The sequence below is a fragment of the Geotrypetes seraphini genome, chromosome 3, assembly GCF_902459505.1.
Source record: "Geotrypetes seraphini chromosome 3, aGeoSer1.1, whole genome shotgun sequence".
NCBI classification, from domain to species: Eukaryota; Metazoa; Chordata; class Amphibia; order Gymnophiona; family Dermophiidae; genus Geotrypetes; species Geotrypetes seraphini.
Window position 1 is genome coordinate 341,864,893 of NC_047086.1, and position 14,227 is coordinate 341,879,119.

The following is a 14,227-nucleotide window of genomic DNA, read 5'->3' on the forward strand; positions in this document are numbered from 1 at the left end:
AGTCAAGCCATTGTGACATCATTGATGAGGTTGGCTCTTAGGTATTGGTGGAATGAGGCATTATGATGTCACAATATCAGCTCTGGTTATCAGAGGCTGAAACTTTTCACACTGTTTATTTATTCAATTTTCAAGCTCAGAACGATTTACATGAATTTATTCAGGTACTCAAGCATTTTTCCCTTTCTGTCCTGGTGGGCTCACAATCTATCTAATGTACCTGGGGCAATGGGGGGATTAAGTGACTTACCTAGGCTCACAAGAAATAACATGGGTTTAAACCCATAACCTCAGGGTGCTGAGGCCGTAGCTTTAACCACTGCACCATAAGCTCCCCTAAACTAGATGGTTAAAGAATTGTAAAATATTCTGAACCTTTATAAGCGGTCCCATTTTTTCTGGACACCATGTACTGTATATGTTTATATGCTGATATTCTACATATTTATTCTTCTGAGAAGTTCAATAAATGATGCTTTCAGAAACCATTAAACATCCTCTATTATAAGAGGCCCAGAATTATTGATAGGATCACTGCTTCTTCTTCCAAGGCCTAGTGTTACCACCATTATTTTCACTTTTAGTGAAAACATATGAGAATAATCAAGCATGATCCATTGCTCTACTCTAAATATTCAAAATCCAGCTGCCTACTAGACAACTGTCCAACAACTATCATGAAAACAGCCCTCTTCCCATTCAATGCTGAACTTTTCAACTGGGTTTCTCTTTGCTTGTCCACTGGCTACTTCTTGTTGGAACTAGGCCACATTCTTGTGTCTCCTATTATCAAAAACTCCAAGGAACCAACTACAGACCCATTGCCAACATACCTCTTTTCCTTAAACTAATGGAAGGTCTAGTTAACCTAGATCTCATAAAAAATTAAAGAAGTTTAACATTCTACACGACTCTGTCAGGATTTCGCACAAACTACAGTATGGAAACTATCTTAGCGTCGCTGACTGATCACCTCTTCCATCTGTTTTCTCTGGGGAAAAGCGCACTGGTCCTTCAGTTTGACTTGAGCAGTGCCTTTGACCTTGTAAACCATGACATTCTGCTCAGATGCCTCGATTCCATTGGCATTTCTGGACAGGTACTAATCTGGTTCACAGGCTTCTTATAAAACCGCACTTACCAGGTCCACAGCGACGGAACCTTTTCCCAATCTTGGTGTAATCCCTGCGGAGTTCCACAAGGCTCCCCTCTCTCTCCTTCTCTGTTCAACGTCTAAATGGCATCATTGGGTCATATGTTATCTGACTTAAAATTGAAATCATACATATATGTAGGACATTAAAATTATCATTCCCATAACCTCACTGACACAAGAAACAGAACAATTCACCTCATCTATTCTCACTAAGATAGAACAATGGACTACACAATTCAAACTAAAATTGAACTCAGAAAAAACCAAGCTTTTCCTGGCAAGTCCTAACCACAAGCTAATGAATACCTCTGAAATTAAACGGGTTAATTTACCCAATCAATTCTACCATCAAAATCCTTGGAGTCATCCTGGACCGATGTCTGACTTTTGAAGACCACACTAATGCTCAGGTTAAAAAATTTTTTTGCACCCTCTGGAAACTTCATATCATCAAACACTATTTTGACTTCCTCTCTTTTCAATTGCTGGCTCAATCTCTAATCTTAAGCACCTTAGATTACTGCAATATCATATACTTGGGATCCTTTAAGAAAACCAAACACTGAGAATCATTCAAAATACTGCCATCCATCTCATCTATGGTCCCAAAAAGTCAGATCATATAAGCCCATTCTACAGAAAACTACACTGGTTACCGATGGAGGCAAGTTTGCCTGCCTCTGCTTCAAAACCATAACAGGTTCATCCCCAATCTACCTGTCGCACCATTTTGTATTTACAGGCACCACTTGCAACGTAATGCCTATCTGTTTGCCTTCCCCTCCCAAGCAGGCAAATGGAATAAATGTCTAACCACCCTCATTTCTAATTCACCCTCCTACAAATCCTTCAGGAAATCAATTAAAACCTATCTCTTTGATTAATTTCTACGACTCCTTCCTGCCTGTTTTATCTCTAAAATACTTGTTGTACCTCTGACATACTTCCGGATATACCTAACTATTCTCGGCTTACTAATGTAATTGAAAGTATTTTCTGTAACATCGCTGTCTGTGTACAGTCTCTTCCTCTGTAAACCGTTCTGAACTGCTTATGGTATAGCGGTATACAAAATAAAGTTGTTATTATTATTATTAATATTGGCATTAGACTGTTACTACTATTTACTCTTAATCAGAAGCTTAAGCATCTCACTAATGAGGTGTATCCAACTTTCAGTTGTCCTAGTGAGTGGGAGACCTTCTGGACCTACCTTGAAGGAGTTTCTTACAACTACTACATCAAACTTTTACCCTGGAGCATTTTGTACATAATTCAATTAATTCTGGCACATCACCATATCATTATTAATTTAGGGCTATGGAAGCTGATTGTTGCCTTGCAAAATGTTCATTAGTCAAGATATTTCAGTCATTGGCTTTACCCGTATTGTGCTTCAAATGATAATGAGTGGAAATTTAATCAAAATTGCAGATGGAAATGATATACGTTATTGAAAGAAATTACCATTTTCTTCTTTGCATAATGAAAATATCATGTGGGGCCTTGTAATTAAAGTCCCGTTGTAACAATAAGCATACTACCAGGGTTAAAAATTCTAGACTGCACGCAAGAAGACATATCCTTCATCATTCATTCTACTTACCGGTATGTGCATAGGGGTAACTGCACACTTTTGTTTTCTTTTTAATAAAACTTTTTAATAAATTCCAAAAATTCCAAAACAAAAAGCACTTTTAAACAACTAATTATATACACTCTTCAAGCAAACCATATACCAGTATCTAAAACCTAATTCATTTTGACTCAGACAATTGTGGCCAGGTTCTGAGGTGGGGCAAGAAGGGTCATAGATGGTTGTGAGAGAGCTGATAGAGGATTCAGAGCCTGGAAGGAATCCTCAAAGGTGTTTTTTGTTTTGATTTGATTGGTTGGGCAGGCCCAGAAGTTCTGCCAGCCCAACCAATCAAATTAAAACAAAACACCTTTAGGACATTTTGTCCAGGCACTGAATCTCCCTAGGAATAGTCAGCCTTGAGCTGTCAAGGGATTCAGCACCTGTAGAAAATCCCTTGATGGCTTAATACTAGCAAGACACTCTGAATATTGGCACATAAGGAGGAAGAGCCGCAGGGAGCCCACAGTCTACAGCTCAGCTGGAGGGAAGGAGGAAGAGCCACTGGGAGCCTGCAGCCAGAGGTAAGGTGGAAGAGCCATCAACCTATGCTCAGGGCCTTCCCTAAATCCTTTAAAGGCCCTGACCAAATGCCACTGGTCCAGCAATGGAACATTCAATAAATCTCTCTGGTTACATCAGAGAGTATGTGAAGACTCATATAATTGAACTTAGTATTCCAACCCTTCAGCAAACAAAGAATGTTATAGTTTAAATGTTATATAAAAAGGTAGAAATGTATCTGGTACTTAAAAGGTTGTCAATATAACTTAACCAAGATAGGAGCTAGATGATCACATTTTGTAAGATCAGCAATTATGCGAGCTGTTGTATTCTGTATTAACTGCAGTGATTTTTTTGAATGTTCTCAGAAAGTCCTATATAGATACCTCGTAATATTGGAATAGCCCACAAATGGCATTATTTAAGCTTATGCAACTGTATGAAAATCAGAGGAATATATAAAAGATTTCACTTGAGATCTGAAAGAGAAGCATTGGTCTAACATAGGGGACTCAAAGTCCCTCCTTGAGGGCCACAATCCAGTCGGGTTTTCAGGATTTCCCCAATGAATATGCATGAGATCTATGTGCATGCACTGCTTTCAATGCATATTCATTGGGGAAATCCTGAAAACCCGACTGGATTGCGGCCCTCAAGGAGGGACTTTGTGATCCCTGGAATACCTAGATAATGAACACACACAATACCCAGATAGTGAACTTCATCATGAACAATTCAAGTTCCGAACAAGGCTTTTGTACATTTTTAGATAGAGGGTGATGGGAATATGTGCCAAGTTTTTTTATGATGGGTTGCAGGCAGTCTAAGGCTGCCAACTGGATCCAGATTCGCAGACAGGGTTGATCTAGTCTTGGCTTTACCCTATTGCATGCTGGGACATGTAGTTCTGATTTTCCCATACTATTCCCTAAGAAAAGCAAAACTAGCATGCACCAGGATAAACCCAGGACTGGATCACTCCTGTCCTGTGAATCTGGATCTAGTTGGCAGCCTTACCATATGTCCCACCTAGAGTAATGAAGCAATACCCTTCAGCTCATGATAACTGTACTGCTTCTAGCGGTAATAAAGTATTTGTGCAACGGGTGGGGGTAAGTGCAATGGCCACAGCTTGAACAGTGTAGGTTGCTAAGCGTGTATGGATGACAGCTAGAACATATTCTATGCAGGTAGGGACAGCTCAGGATACTAGGTGGCCCAACTATATCTTATCTTCTAACAGCTACAATATTATTATTATATGAGTGATTACAAATTAGTCAGGTGATAGTTTTGATTTTAGACAAATGAAAATAAGCAGAATACTTATGACATTTGTGTACAAGAGCCAGTTTTGTGTTAGACTATGTGGAACCTGCTGGCATACTATGCTCCTAGATTAGCATGGTATTGAAGTAAGGAAAAAGAGTCATACCTGTCTGTGATTTCAGGGAGGTGAAGCACGATCCACTGCCAGATTCCTAAGCCTTCACCACTGGTTGAGTGCCATAGCTTCCTGCTCTTTGTCTTGCCAGTCTCATTCTCAACCAGCACTATGGAAATGTTTCCAATCAGCAAACCCTCAATGAACAAAGATGCTTGGAACTACAAAAAAAAAAAAAAAAACACACACAAAAAGAAGATAAATACCCTACCATTCAGAGCAATAACAGTTGAACAAGTTCACTGAATCAAGCACTTTCAGACACTTGAATGTCCTGTGGCAGTCCTTCTATAAACCATGGTGAAGGTCTTGGTCTTTACTATATCAGGCTCTTTACTCTCACCATACTCTGAATCTCCTGCAGTTATGGACAGGGTCTCTTTACCTGAAGCAGAGCCTGGCACAGTAATGAAACGTAGGTTTTTCATATAGTCCATGCTCACTGACAATCTGCTCTCCTGAAGCTGGGCCCATACATAGCTCAAACAGCTTTCCCTTTTTAGGAGAGAGCTGGTGAGAGAAAGATTGAGACCCAGACGCTATGACACCATGGTAAAAAAATACCATAGTGAGAGTGATTTCTTTTTTTTTTTTTTTTACTGGTGATGCTCAGCACAATAGCATGTAAATTATATGCATGCTATCTGTGCAGAGAATCACTCATAAAAGGGGGGAGGGACCTGTGCCTAGTGCTTGCTCTCCTGCCTTAATCAATTCAGCCGCAGGACTCCCAAAAACTGCTGGCAGCTTTGGGGCTTCCACTGCTGCTCAGCTGTTTGGGGCTTCCCCTGCTGGCTCAGTCGCTATGAGGGAGGGGCCTTAGGCCCTTCCCCGGTGCATCCCAGGATGCACTGGGAAGGGAAGGCCTGCCATTTTGATGATGTGGGCCTGCTGGCAGGAGGAAGTGGGCATCCCTCCTGCTGAACTTCAAAAAAATAGGTATGGGGTGTAGGAGGGGTGCTGGGGGTCCCAGCCTACTAGACCATGGTTTCTTGGAGGGGAAAACATGGCATGGGGGGGATGAGAGGGTTATGGACAGCTGGGGGAGATTGAAGGCATGGAGGGAGGGATCAGGGGTCATTTTTTTTTTTATTTGCAGAGGAAGCTCTGAGCTGTCAAGGTTTTATTTTCTTGTTAGTGCCTGAGCTAATCAGTACTTGGGCACTGACAGGAAAGTAAGCCTATGACAGCTCAGACCCTTCTGTTAAAGTTTGCACAAGAAATAACACGTTGCCGTGCTGTGCTGTGCATTACGTGGAGTGCTCATTATGTGGAGTGTTGTGCTGTGCATTACGTGGAGTGCTCATTAGGTTTCTCAGTGGCTTGCAATGATGATCGATAGCAGCCATGGACAGTGGCGTAGTAAAGGGGGTGAGGGGGTGGTCTGCTCCGGGTGCCATGTTGGTGGGGGCACAGGCACCCCTCCTCCTCCTCTTCGTCTCTCCGCCTCATTCCACCCCTCCCCTCGCCACTTGCACACTCTCCTTCCCTTTCCCCGTACCTCTAGTTGTTCAGCAACGCGAGGTGGTAAATTCAAATAATAATAATAACTTTATTCTTTTATACCGCCATAACCAAAAGTTCTAGGCGGTTTACACTAAAAAGAGCTGGACAATCAGCGAAATACAATAATACAGTAAAAAATACAAATATTTGTAAAATAGAATTTCAATAATAAAACTCACTAAGTAATAAACTTATCAAACAAAATGGTTTTAATTAATTTCCAAAAACTGCAATAGGATAACATAGCTTGCTGAATACATCTACCAACCAAGATTGTTGCCTATCAGCTTGAAATGCTAGGGTCCTATCTAAGAAGGTCGTATATCTACACTCATTAATTTTTGGATAAGCGAATAAGTAGAAGTTTCTAGTTTCTCTTGATGGTCTATGCAACACAAAATGAGGAAAAATGTAACCTGGAGACAATCCCGATATCAGCTTAAAGCAGATACAGGAAAATTTTAATAATACTCTTGCCTCCAAAGGCAGCCAATGAAGTAAACACTGAGCGAATTCAAAAGTCCAGTACATGGGATAGACACAGGAGACGCCTACATAGAAAGAGGATGAAAACGCAACAAAGCTGTTGAGGTGTTATCTTGGGCAGGAGAAGTGGGAACGGAGGCTGATGCTGGACATATTTCTACGCTCTGAATCCCACAAAAAGGCAAGAGACGGATGAAATTTTGACAAGTCTAGTATGTTAAATCATTTTATCATTATATACTATGAGTACATGGGTGGGTGTGGGTGTATGGGGGTGAGGGGTGGGTTCTGTATAGCTTAGGAATGAGAATGCATTTTGACAGATAAACTGAATACTGTCTGCAATACATGGAGTCTTGGCTATAATCGCTTATCATCCCCATGTTTGGCTGCCTGTATGGTTGCCATAGTGGAAACTTCACTACTGGCACTTGAACATGGGTGACTGGGGCCTGCATGGAGTGGTGAATGTGGCTCTGGCCATCTTGAGCAAACTGGATGGATCATGCAGGCTGTTTTCTGCCATCATTTACTGTGTTATTGTACTTATCTGGCAGGTAAACAAAACACACTACATTTGATTTTCAAATATCCGTGTTGTGTTTTGCGTCTGTTCCGCCACCCACAGAAAGAGTTGTTGGCTAGAAAAGAAAGAGAGAAAGAGGGGAGATGCTGGATGATAAGTGGGGAGAGGGAGTTAGTGAAAGATGAGAATAAGAGGATGGGGAATAGGAAAGCTCTAGGTAGATACTGCATGTGTGATTGAGGTGAAGGATTCTGTGTAGTGTCTGTAGGAATCTGTTAACAGTACAGCCTGTTCTAGTTTCCTAGTCGCCCAAAGTCGGACATGGAAAATGTCAATTTTCGAAAAACACATCAAAAATATATATTTTTTCGTAAATCGTCTAACTGTACGTCCAGTCTTCTGATCGTCCAGACTGCTAAGTCATCCATCTTTATATCCCATTTACGTCCAAAAATTCGTCCAAGTCAAAAACGCCTAGAAAAAGACCTTTTGGACGTGGCTGGGGTCAACAAAGTGATGGATTGGACACCCAAACATTGCACCAGAGTAGTGGGGTACCTTACAGTGCACTGCTGTGAACTTCACAAAAACAACCTTATAGGTCATGGTGAAGCCCCCCAAACACCCACAAGAACCTACTAGACCCACCCGTCTACAATCTCAATAGCCCTTATGGCTGCAGGTGCCACTTATATGGTAGTACAAAAGGGTTTTGGGGGGGTGCACATGTTTCACCATGCATGCAGTGGTTAGAATAGCTTATGGGCCTGAGTCCTCCTTTCCATGGATCACTAGCCCAACCCCAGACCACTTAAGCCACCTCTATGCAGCTCTACTAGGCTTTCCTATGCCAGGTTGCCAGGTGCTGATGTTCTGGAGGCAGATATGTGATGTTTTTATTACAAATTTTATGGCGGGGGGGGGGGTCAGTGATCATTGGGGGAGTGTGTAGGGGTCTGTACTTTATCCCTGCAGTGGTTATCTGGTCACTTTGGATACCTTCTTGTGATTTAGACCCGGTTTTAGATGGTCTAAGTCACAACGTCCAAGTTCCATTTAGGTAGTGTTGTTAAACTTTCGGTTATACATGCAATACGACTAAGTCTAGGACGGCCCATGTCCCGCCCAAATCCCACTCTCAACACTCTTCCCTTTTAGCTCCGGGCGTACTGCAGCACTGTGAAGGCCTAAGTCGTTTTTAGATACGTCTAAAACCCGTTTCGATTATCAGCACTTGGATGACTTGTCTCACTGATTGTCTAAGTGCTGATTTAGGCCGGGTTTTAGACGTATTTCCGTTTCGATTATGAGCCCCTTAGTATCTAGAGCACCAGCATATAGGGTTACCAGACATCCAGGAAAACCCGGACATGTCTTCACTTTAGAGGTGCCCGGACTGACTTTCTAAAACCCAGCAGTTTGTCTGGGTTTTGGAAAGCCCCAATGAGCTCCGGCCGCATCTGGAGGGCCTCTGAGCATGTGCAGATGACATCACATACATCTGTGCATGCTCCAGTCGCGCCAGACACGGTTGGAGCTCGTCGGGGAAGATGAGGGGAGGCTTTTGGGGGGCGGGGCCGAGGGCGGAATGGGGCAAGGCTGGGACTGGAGGTGGGACAGGGCGGAGCCATGTGTCCGGGTTTTTATTGCTCAAAATATGGTAACCCTACCAGCATAACAACCAGAGAAACCATGCTCAAATTCTACTGCTGCTCTCATGATACTGGAAAAGTCACCTAACTCTCCATTGCCTCAGGTACAAACTTATACTGTAAGACCTCTGGAAACAGGAAAATACCCACAGTACCTGAATGTGACAGGCCTTCAGCTACTACAGAAAAAGGTGTAAGCTAAATCCAAATAAATACTGTATATAGAAGACCAAGCAACTTACCGGTATTCTGCTAATTTAAAAGTGAGGAGAAGGAGGGGTATGATGTGCAGAAATGTCACTTTGGCTTGCCCATTATTGTCACTCCAAATATTTCTTTTTACAAATGCTACTGTCTCTTTCTCTTCTAATGATATCTGTTCATGTAACACTTCTCTTAACCAGCCCTCTCTTCTGCCAGCTTTTAGTTTTAAATTTTCAGTAGGAATACCATTAATCTTCTTTGACAGAGCTACTGCGATTTATTTTTTTTTAATGCAATCCCTCTTAAAGTTGCTTATAAAAAGCAAAATCAGACCTAGAGAAAAGATCCAGACGTGACTGAATGGCCACAAGTTGAATGCTGATTCACTCACCTCTCTACCAAGAAGAATTACTTCTTGCTTGGGCATGAACAGTGATTCTAATTGATCTATAAAATATCTGACAGTTTCTAAATGTTGTGGAGGCCCGTGGTGATGTGGTAGCATAGTAAATTACTTTTACGTAGGGCATGCTTACACAGGACCCTGCTGATACAATGTACTGAAAGAAAGATAGCTGAAAATGCCTCGTATGCTGTCGGGGATGGGGTGAGTTGATTCGGATCTGTGCTAGTGTTGCCACTGGAACCATATCACCCTCGGCTGTGTAAGCCAATCCCAGTTGTATCCCCGTATCTCTACAATTTTGTGTAGGAAAAGACTGATAATATGTTCTTGTGTACAGTGGAGCAAACCCAAGCTTGGATCCATTTGGAACACATAAAAATGAAGTTTTAGTCAGTACAACCAAATACCATTGCACTTCCACCACAGCAGCTGAATTCCTCTCCTTCTTCCCCCAATAAAAACAACCACCAACTTCAGCCAGATTTATCTGCTGTATATTGCCTTGTGTGAACCTTGTAATAAAGGTGGTTAGTTAATCAATCAGATTATTTAATTAAAATAATTAATCAAATATATTAGAAGACTAAAAATCCTTGTTTACTACAGTACAACATTGGTCTCATTCCATATTGAGTGTTTTTTGGACCTTATTCCAAACGTGAAGAAAACAAATTGGTTGACCCCTGACATCGGTGGTTATGCCGAAACATAGCATCAGTACCAAGAAGTTTGGTTGTCTTGTACGCGAAGATCCTAGGTGCTTTTTCGCTTTTTCTTTCTATGGTGTGTACTTTGATTCTCTCTCCTCACCAATTGATAGAATGGGATCTGCCGACATAATAGCCTGCTCTAAAATAAATAAGAAACTGATGTCCAGCATGAGCTTCCATTCTACAAACTAAAATGTCCTAATGTTGAATGTGTCAAAACGAAGATCATGGATTTCTTTGGGGCAGCATAGTAACATCCATGTTACAAAATGGTCATACTGTACAGACTTCCAATTTCAAACACAGGTGTAGCCTAATGGGTAAAGCAGTGGTCTATAAGCCAAGGGAACTTGATTCAAGACCCACGTCTACTGTTTTTTCTAATTATGAGCTTTCAGGAACAGAAAAAATACCTACTGTACTTGAATTTACACTGTTTCAATAGGTCCTAGGTCAGCCTTCAGGCTTGCAAATTTCTTATACATTCAGGTACAATGTGCATTTTTTCTGTCCTGGAAGGTTCACAATTAACCCCACCCCCAAGCTAAACTGGGAAATAACCCTCAGTTTCCAGGTTGCTGCACTATCCACTAAGCAGATCTTCAACTCTAATTAAAGGTCTAGTAAGTTAATTTTTAAAAGATTTTAGTACCATAAATATACATAGTTCCTGAAGCTGTCATAGAGCCCAGTATTCCTTGTTAGTTTCACATTGGGAGAGAGGGGGACAGCAGTCACTCGGGGTTGCCTCAGATTTCTTCAGTGGAAAGATACTCAGAGCACCATTGTGTAACCTGGATGTGCAAAGTACCAGGTCTAAGTAGATGCCCACTTCCTGGTTTTATATTCAAATATATTTATTGAGCTCAACAAAACTAAGTAATAAGAAACCAAGCAATAACAAGCAAGCTCAGCATTTTGAATAACAAAACCTGTACCTATAAATAAGAAAACCCCTAACCCAACACAACCCACCCCAAAATAAATAACCCCCTCCCTCCCAGGGTCCTCCTTCCAAGTACATCCCAGCCAGAGAAAATTTCTAACCAGGTAACCAGGTGAAACAAAGGAAAACAAAATACAGAAATTCAACAATTTAGCAAGCGGCTTCGGCCAGCGGGGTCATAGTTGTCCAGAAGGGTTCCCAAGTGCGTTGAAAGACCCGGCCTGGGAGAGAAGAAAGGTCCGACACATCTCTCCGTTCCCACATCAAAAGGGTAATCATCCGGCTTCGCCAAAAAGAATAATCAGAAGCTGTATCTTCAAGCCAATATAAAATTGGGTTATGGATGTCTATGAAATATGGGTGTCTAAATGCCAGTTTTTTGGCATCCAAAACATGAAAAGAGCTTCTAAAATAAGGATTCTAGTGTAATAATATATTATATTTTCCATTTTTATCTGTCCCTATATCATATTTATCCCATGAGCTCTTTACATTTGGGGGGGGGGGGTTTCACAGTTACTTTAATACCTTCTGCTACCTTATCCACTTTCTCTTCTCTAGCACTTAGAACTCAATAAGATTGTGGTAATGCTCAGACCTACCTTTTTCTCATTGGATTATCTTCCACCTGCATGGTTGAAATGAATGTTCAAGGTTTCCTCCTCCTGGTACTAAGTAAGAAGCAGATCGTTTTTTGACCTACACTTAAACTTCTTGATGCATCTGTTCCCTCCAGTTATCATCCTGTTTCCAATCTATGTTTTCTATCTGAACTTTTAAAGAAATTAGTATATATACAGCTTCTTGTTTTTATTGAAAAGACCAAAGTTCTTCACCTCACCAAGCAGGTTTCCATAAATACCACAGTAACGAAACAGTAATGACCTTTCTTCTTTGTGACCTTCAAAATATTTTGGATAAAGGGGATATTGCACTGTGATATCTCTTGATCTCTCAGTTGCATTCAACTTGGTGGATCACTTGATACGTCTCTCATGGCTAGAAGATATCGGGCTCTCTGGGACAGTACTTCAGTGGTTTTCTTCTTTCTTGTGTAATAGATTGTTCACTGTTCACACTAGTTCTGGTATTTCTTGTGTTCACTCTCTCACATGTGGTGTATCGCCTTTGTTTTTTCAATATCTATTTTAGTCCCCATGCATTCTTATCCAGTCATTTGGTATCAAAGGTTTCTTCTACGCAGATAATATCTATCTTATTTTTCCCAAATCACCATTTAATGTTGACCTCCCACCACAAGAAAGGTGGTAATTAGGTGTTGCTGATTGGCTAGTATTTCATAAATATTTTTGAACCCAGATAAGACAGTAACAAGCTGGATCCCAGGCCCTCTACCATAGCCAAATATTATCCCTAATCTTCAGGAGATTCTTATTATGCCAGTCTCATCTTTTAAATATCTAGGCATGTGGTTTGATGCAAAATTTTCATTTAAAAACAAATATCTGAAGTAGTAAAAAAACTGGATTCACAACCTTCCCTACCTGTCAATATCTGCAGCCTTTTGGATTTTCCATCTCTCCACACTGTGTGCCATGAAGAAAGACCTACTGAAGCTTAAAGAATGGTTTGAAATTTGGCAGCTAAAATTCAAAGCTAAGAAAGGCAAGGTCATGCATTTGGGCTGCAAAAACCCGAAGGAACAGTAGGGGATGAAGAACCTATGTGCATGACAGAAGATCAGGACTTGGGTGTGATTGTATGTGATAATCTTAAGGTGGCCAAATAGGTTGAAAAGGTGACGGTGAAAGCTAGGGTACATGGGGAGAGGTATGGCCAGTGGGAAAAAGGAGGTATTGATGCCCTTGTATAAGACTCTGGTGAGACCATATTTAGAATATAGTGTACAATTCTGGAGACCGTACCTTCAAAAAGATATAAAAATGATGGAGTCGGCCTAGAGGAAGGCTACTAAAATGGTGCATGGTCTTCGTCATAAGGCGCATGGGGACAGACTTAAAGATCTCAATATGTATACTTTGAAGGAAAGGCAGGAAAGGAGAGGTATAATAGCGATGTTTAAATCAAAAATTCAAAAAATGTCACTCACCAGCAGTGGGTTACCACAATAAGGTCTAACATTAAGATATAAATCAGGTGGAGAAAAAGCCTTTTGAGCTTACTGCGTAAGGCTGAGGAATGCTGTTGAAAAGAAGAAATGGGGGGTAGGGGGTTGGAGGGAGGGGAATAAATATTGATAGTGATATTTGGGTAACTTTATTCTTTATTTGTATTGTATATTAGGATATATTATGATATTATTATATGCAGGAAAATGAAATTATTTAATGATATTTATGTTACCTGTATAGATAATAGTGTAATATGTGGAATATCTTTTGTTCTTTCATTTGTATGACACTGTTTTTGATTAAAACTCAATAAAGAATTTCTTTTTTTAAAAAAAGAAGAAATGGATTGAATAACAGCAGCTGCCTCCTAGAAGAGTTCTCTGGCGCCAGAGCTAAGTAGTTTGCTTCTGCCTTTTTCAGCTTTTTATAGTTTAAAGCTTGATAATTTATAAACTATTTATAAAAATGATTAAAAAGTATTAAAATGATTTGAAAACTTAAAAAATTATTACTGTGCACAGTAGTAGGTTTTTCCCTCTTTAAATCTTTCAACATTGTCTTACGGGTGTCAGTTTTTTGCCAATGACAATAAGAACGCCAGCTGAAAATCATCAAAGATTGCTGCGTGATATAAGATTTTGAGGCTTTTTCTCCACCTGTTTTATATCTTAATGTTAGATCTTATTGTGGTAACCCACTGCTGGTGAGTGACATTTTTTTGAATTTTTGCTTTAATTGTCACTACGATAGCGATGTTTAAATACCTACATGGCATAATTGCACATGAATCGTGTCTCTTTCATTTAAAAGGAAGCTCTGGAATAAGAGGGCATAGGATGAAGTTAAGAGGTGATAGGCTCAGGAGTAATCTAAGGAAATACTTTTTTACAGAAAAGGGTGGCAGATGCTTGGAACAGTCTCCCAAAGAGGTGGTGGAGACAGAGACTGTGATTGAATT

At 40.6% G+C, this 14,227-nt stretch overlaps 1 protein-coding gene across 3 annotated transcripts in view; it reads right to left on the reverse strand.

Annotated features, from left to right (window-relative positions):
• ALK (ALK receptor tyrosine kinase) overlaps positions 1–14,227 on the reverse strand; it is a 792,617-nt gene that overhangs the window by 170,204 nt on the left and 608,186 nt on the right. For all 3 annotated transcript variants that reach the window (XM_033937961.1, XM_033937960.1, XM_033937962.1), the window contains one exon: positions 4,732–4,901. In XM_033937961.1, the coding sequence (XP_033793852.1) occupies positions 4,732–4,901 (170 nt within the window). The remainder of the gene's footprint in view (positions 1–4,731; positions 4,902–14,227) is intronic.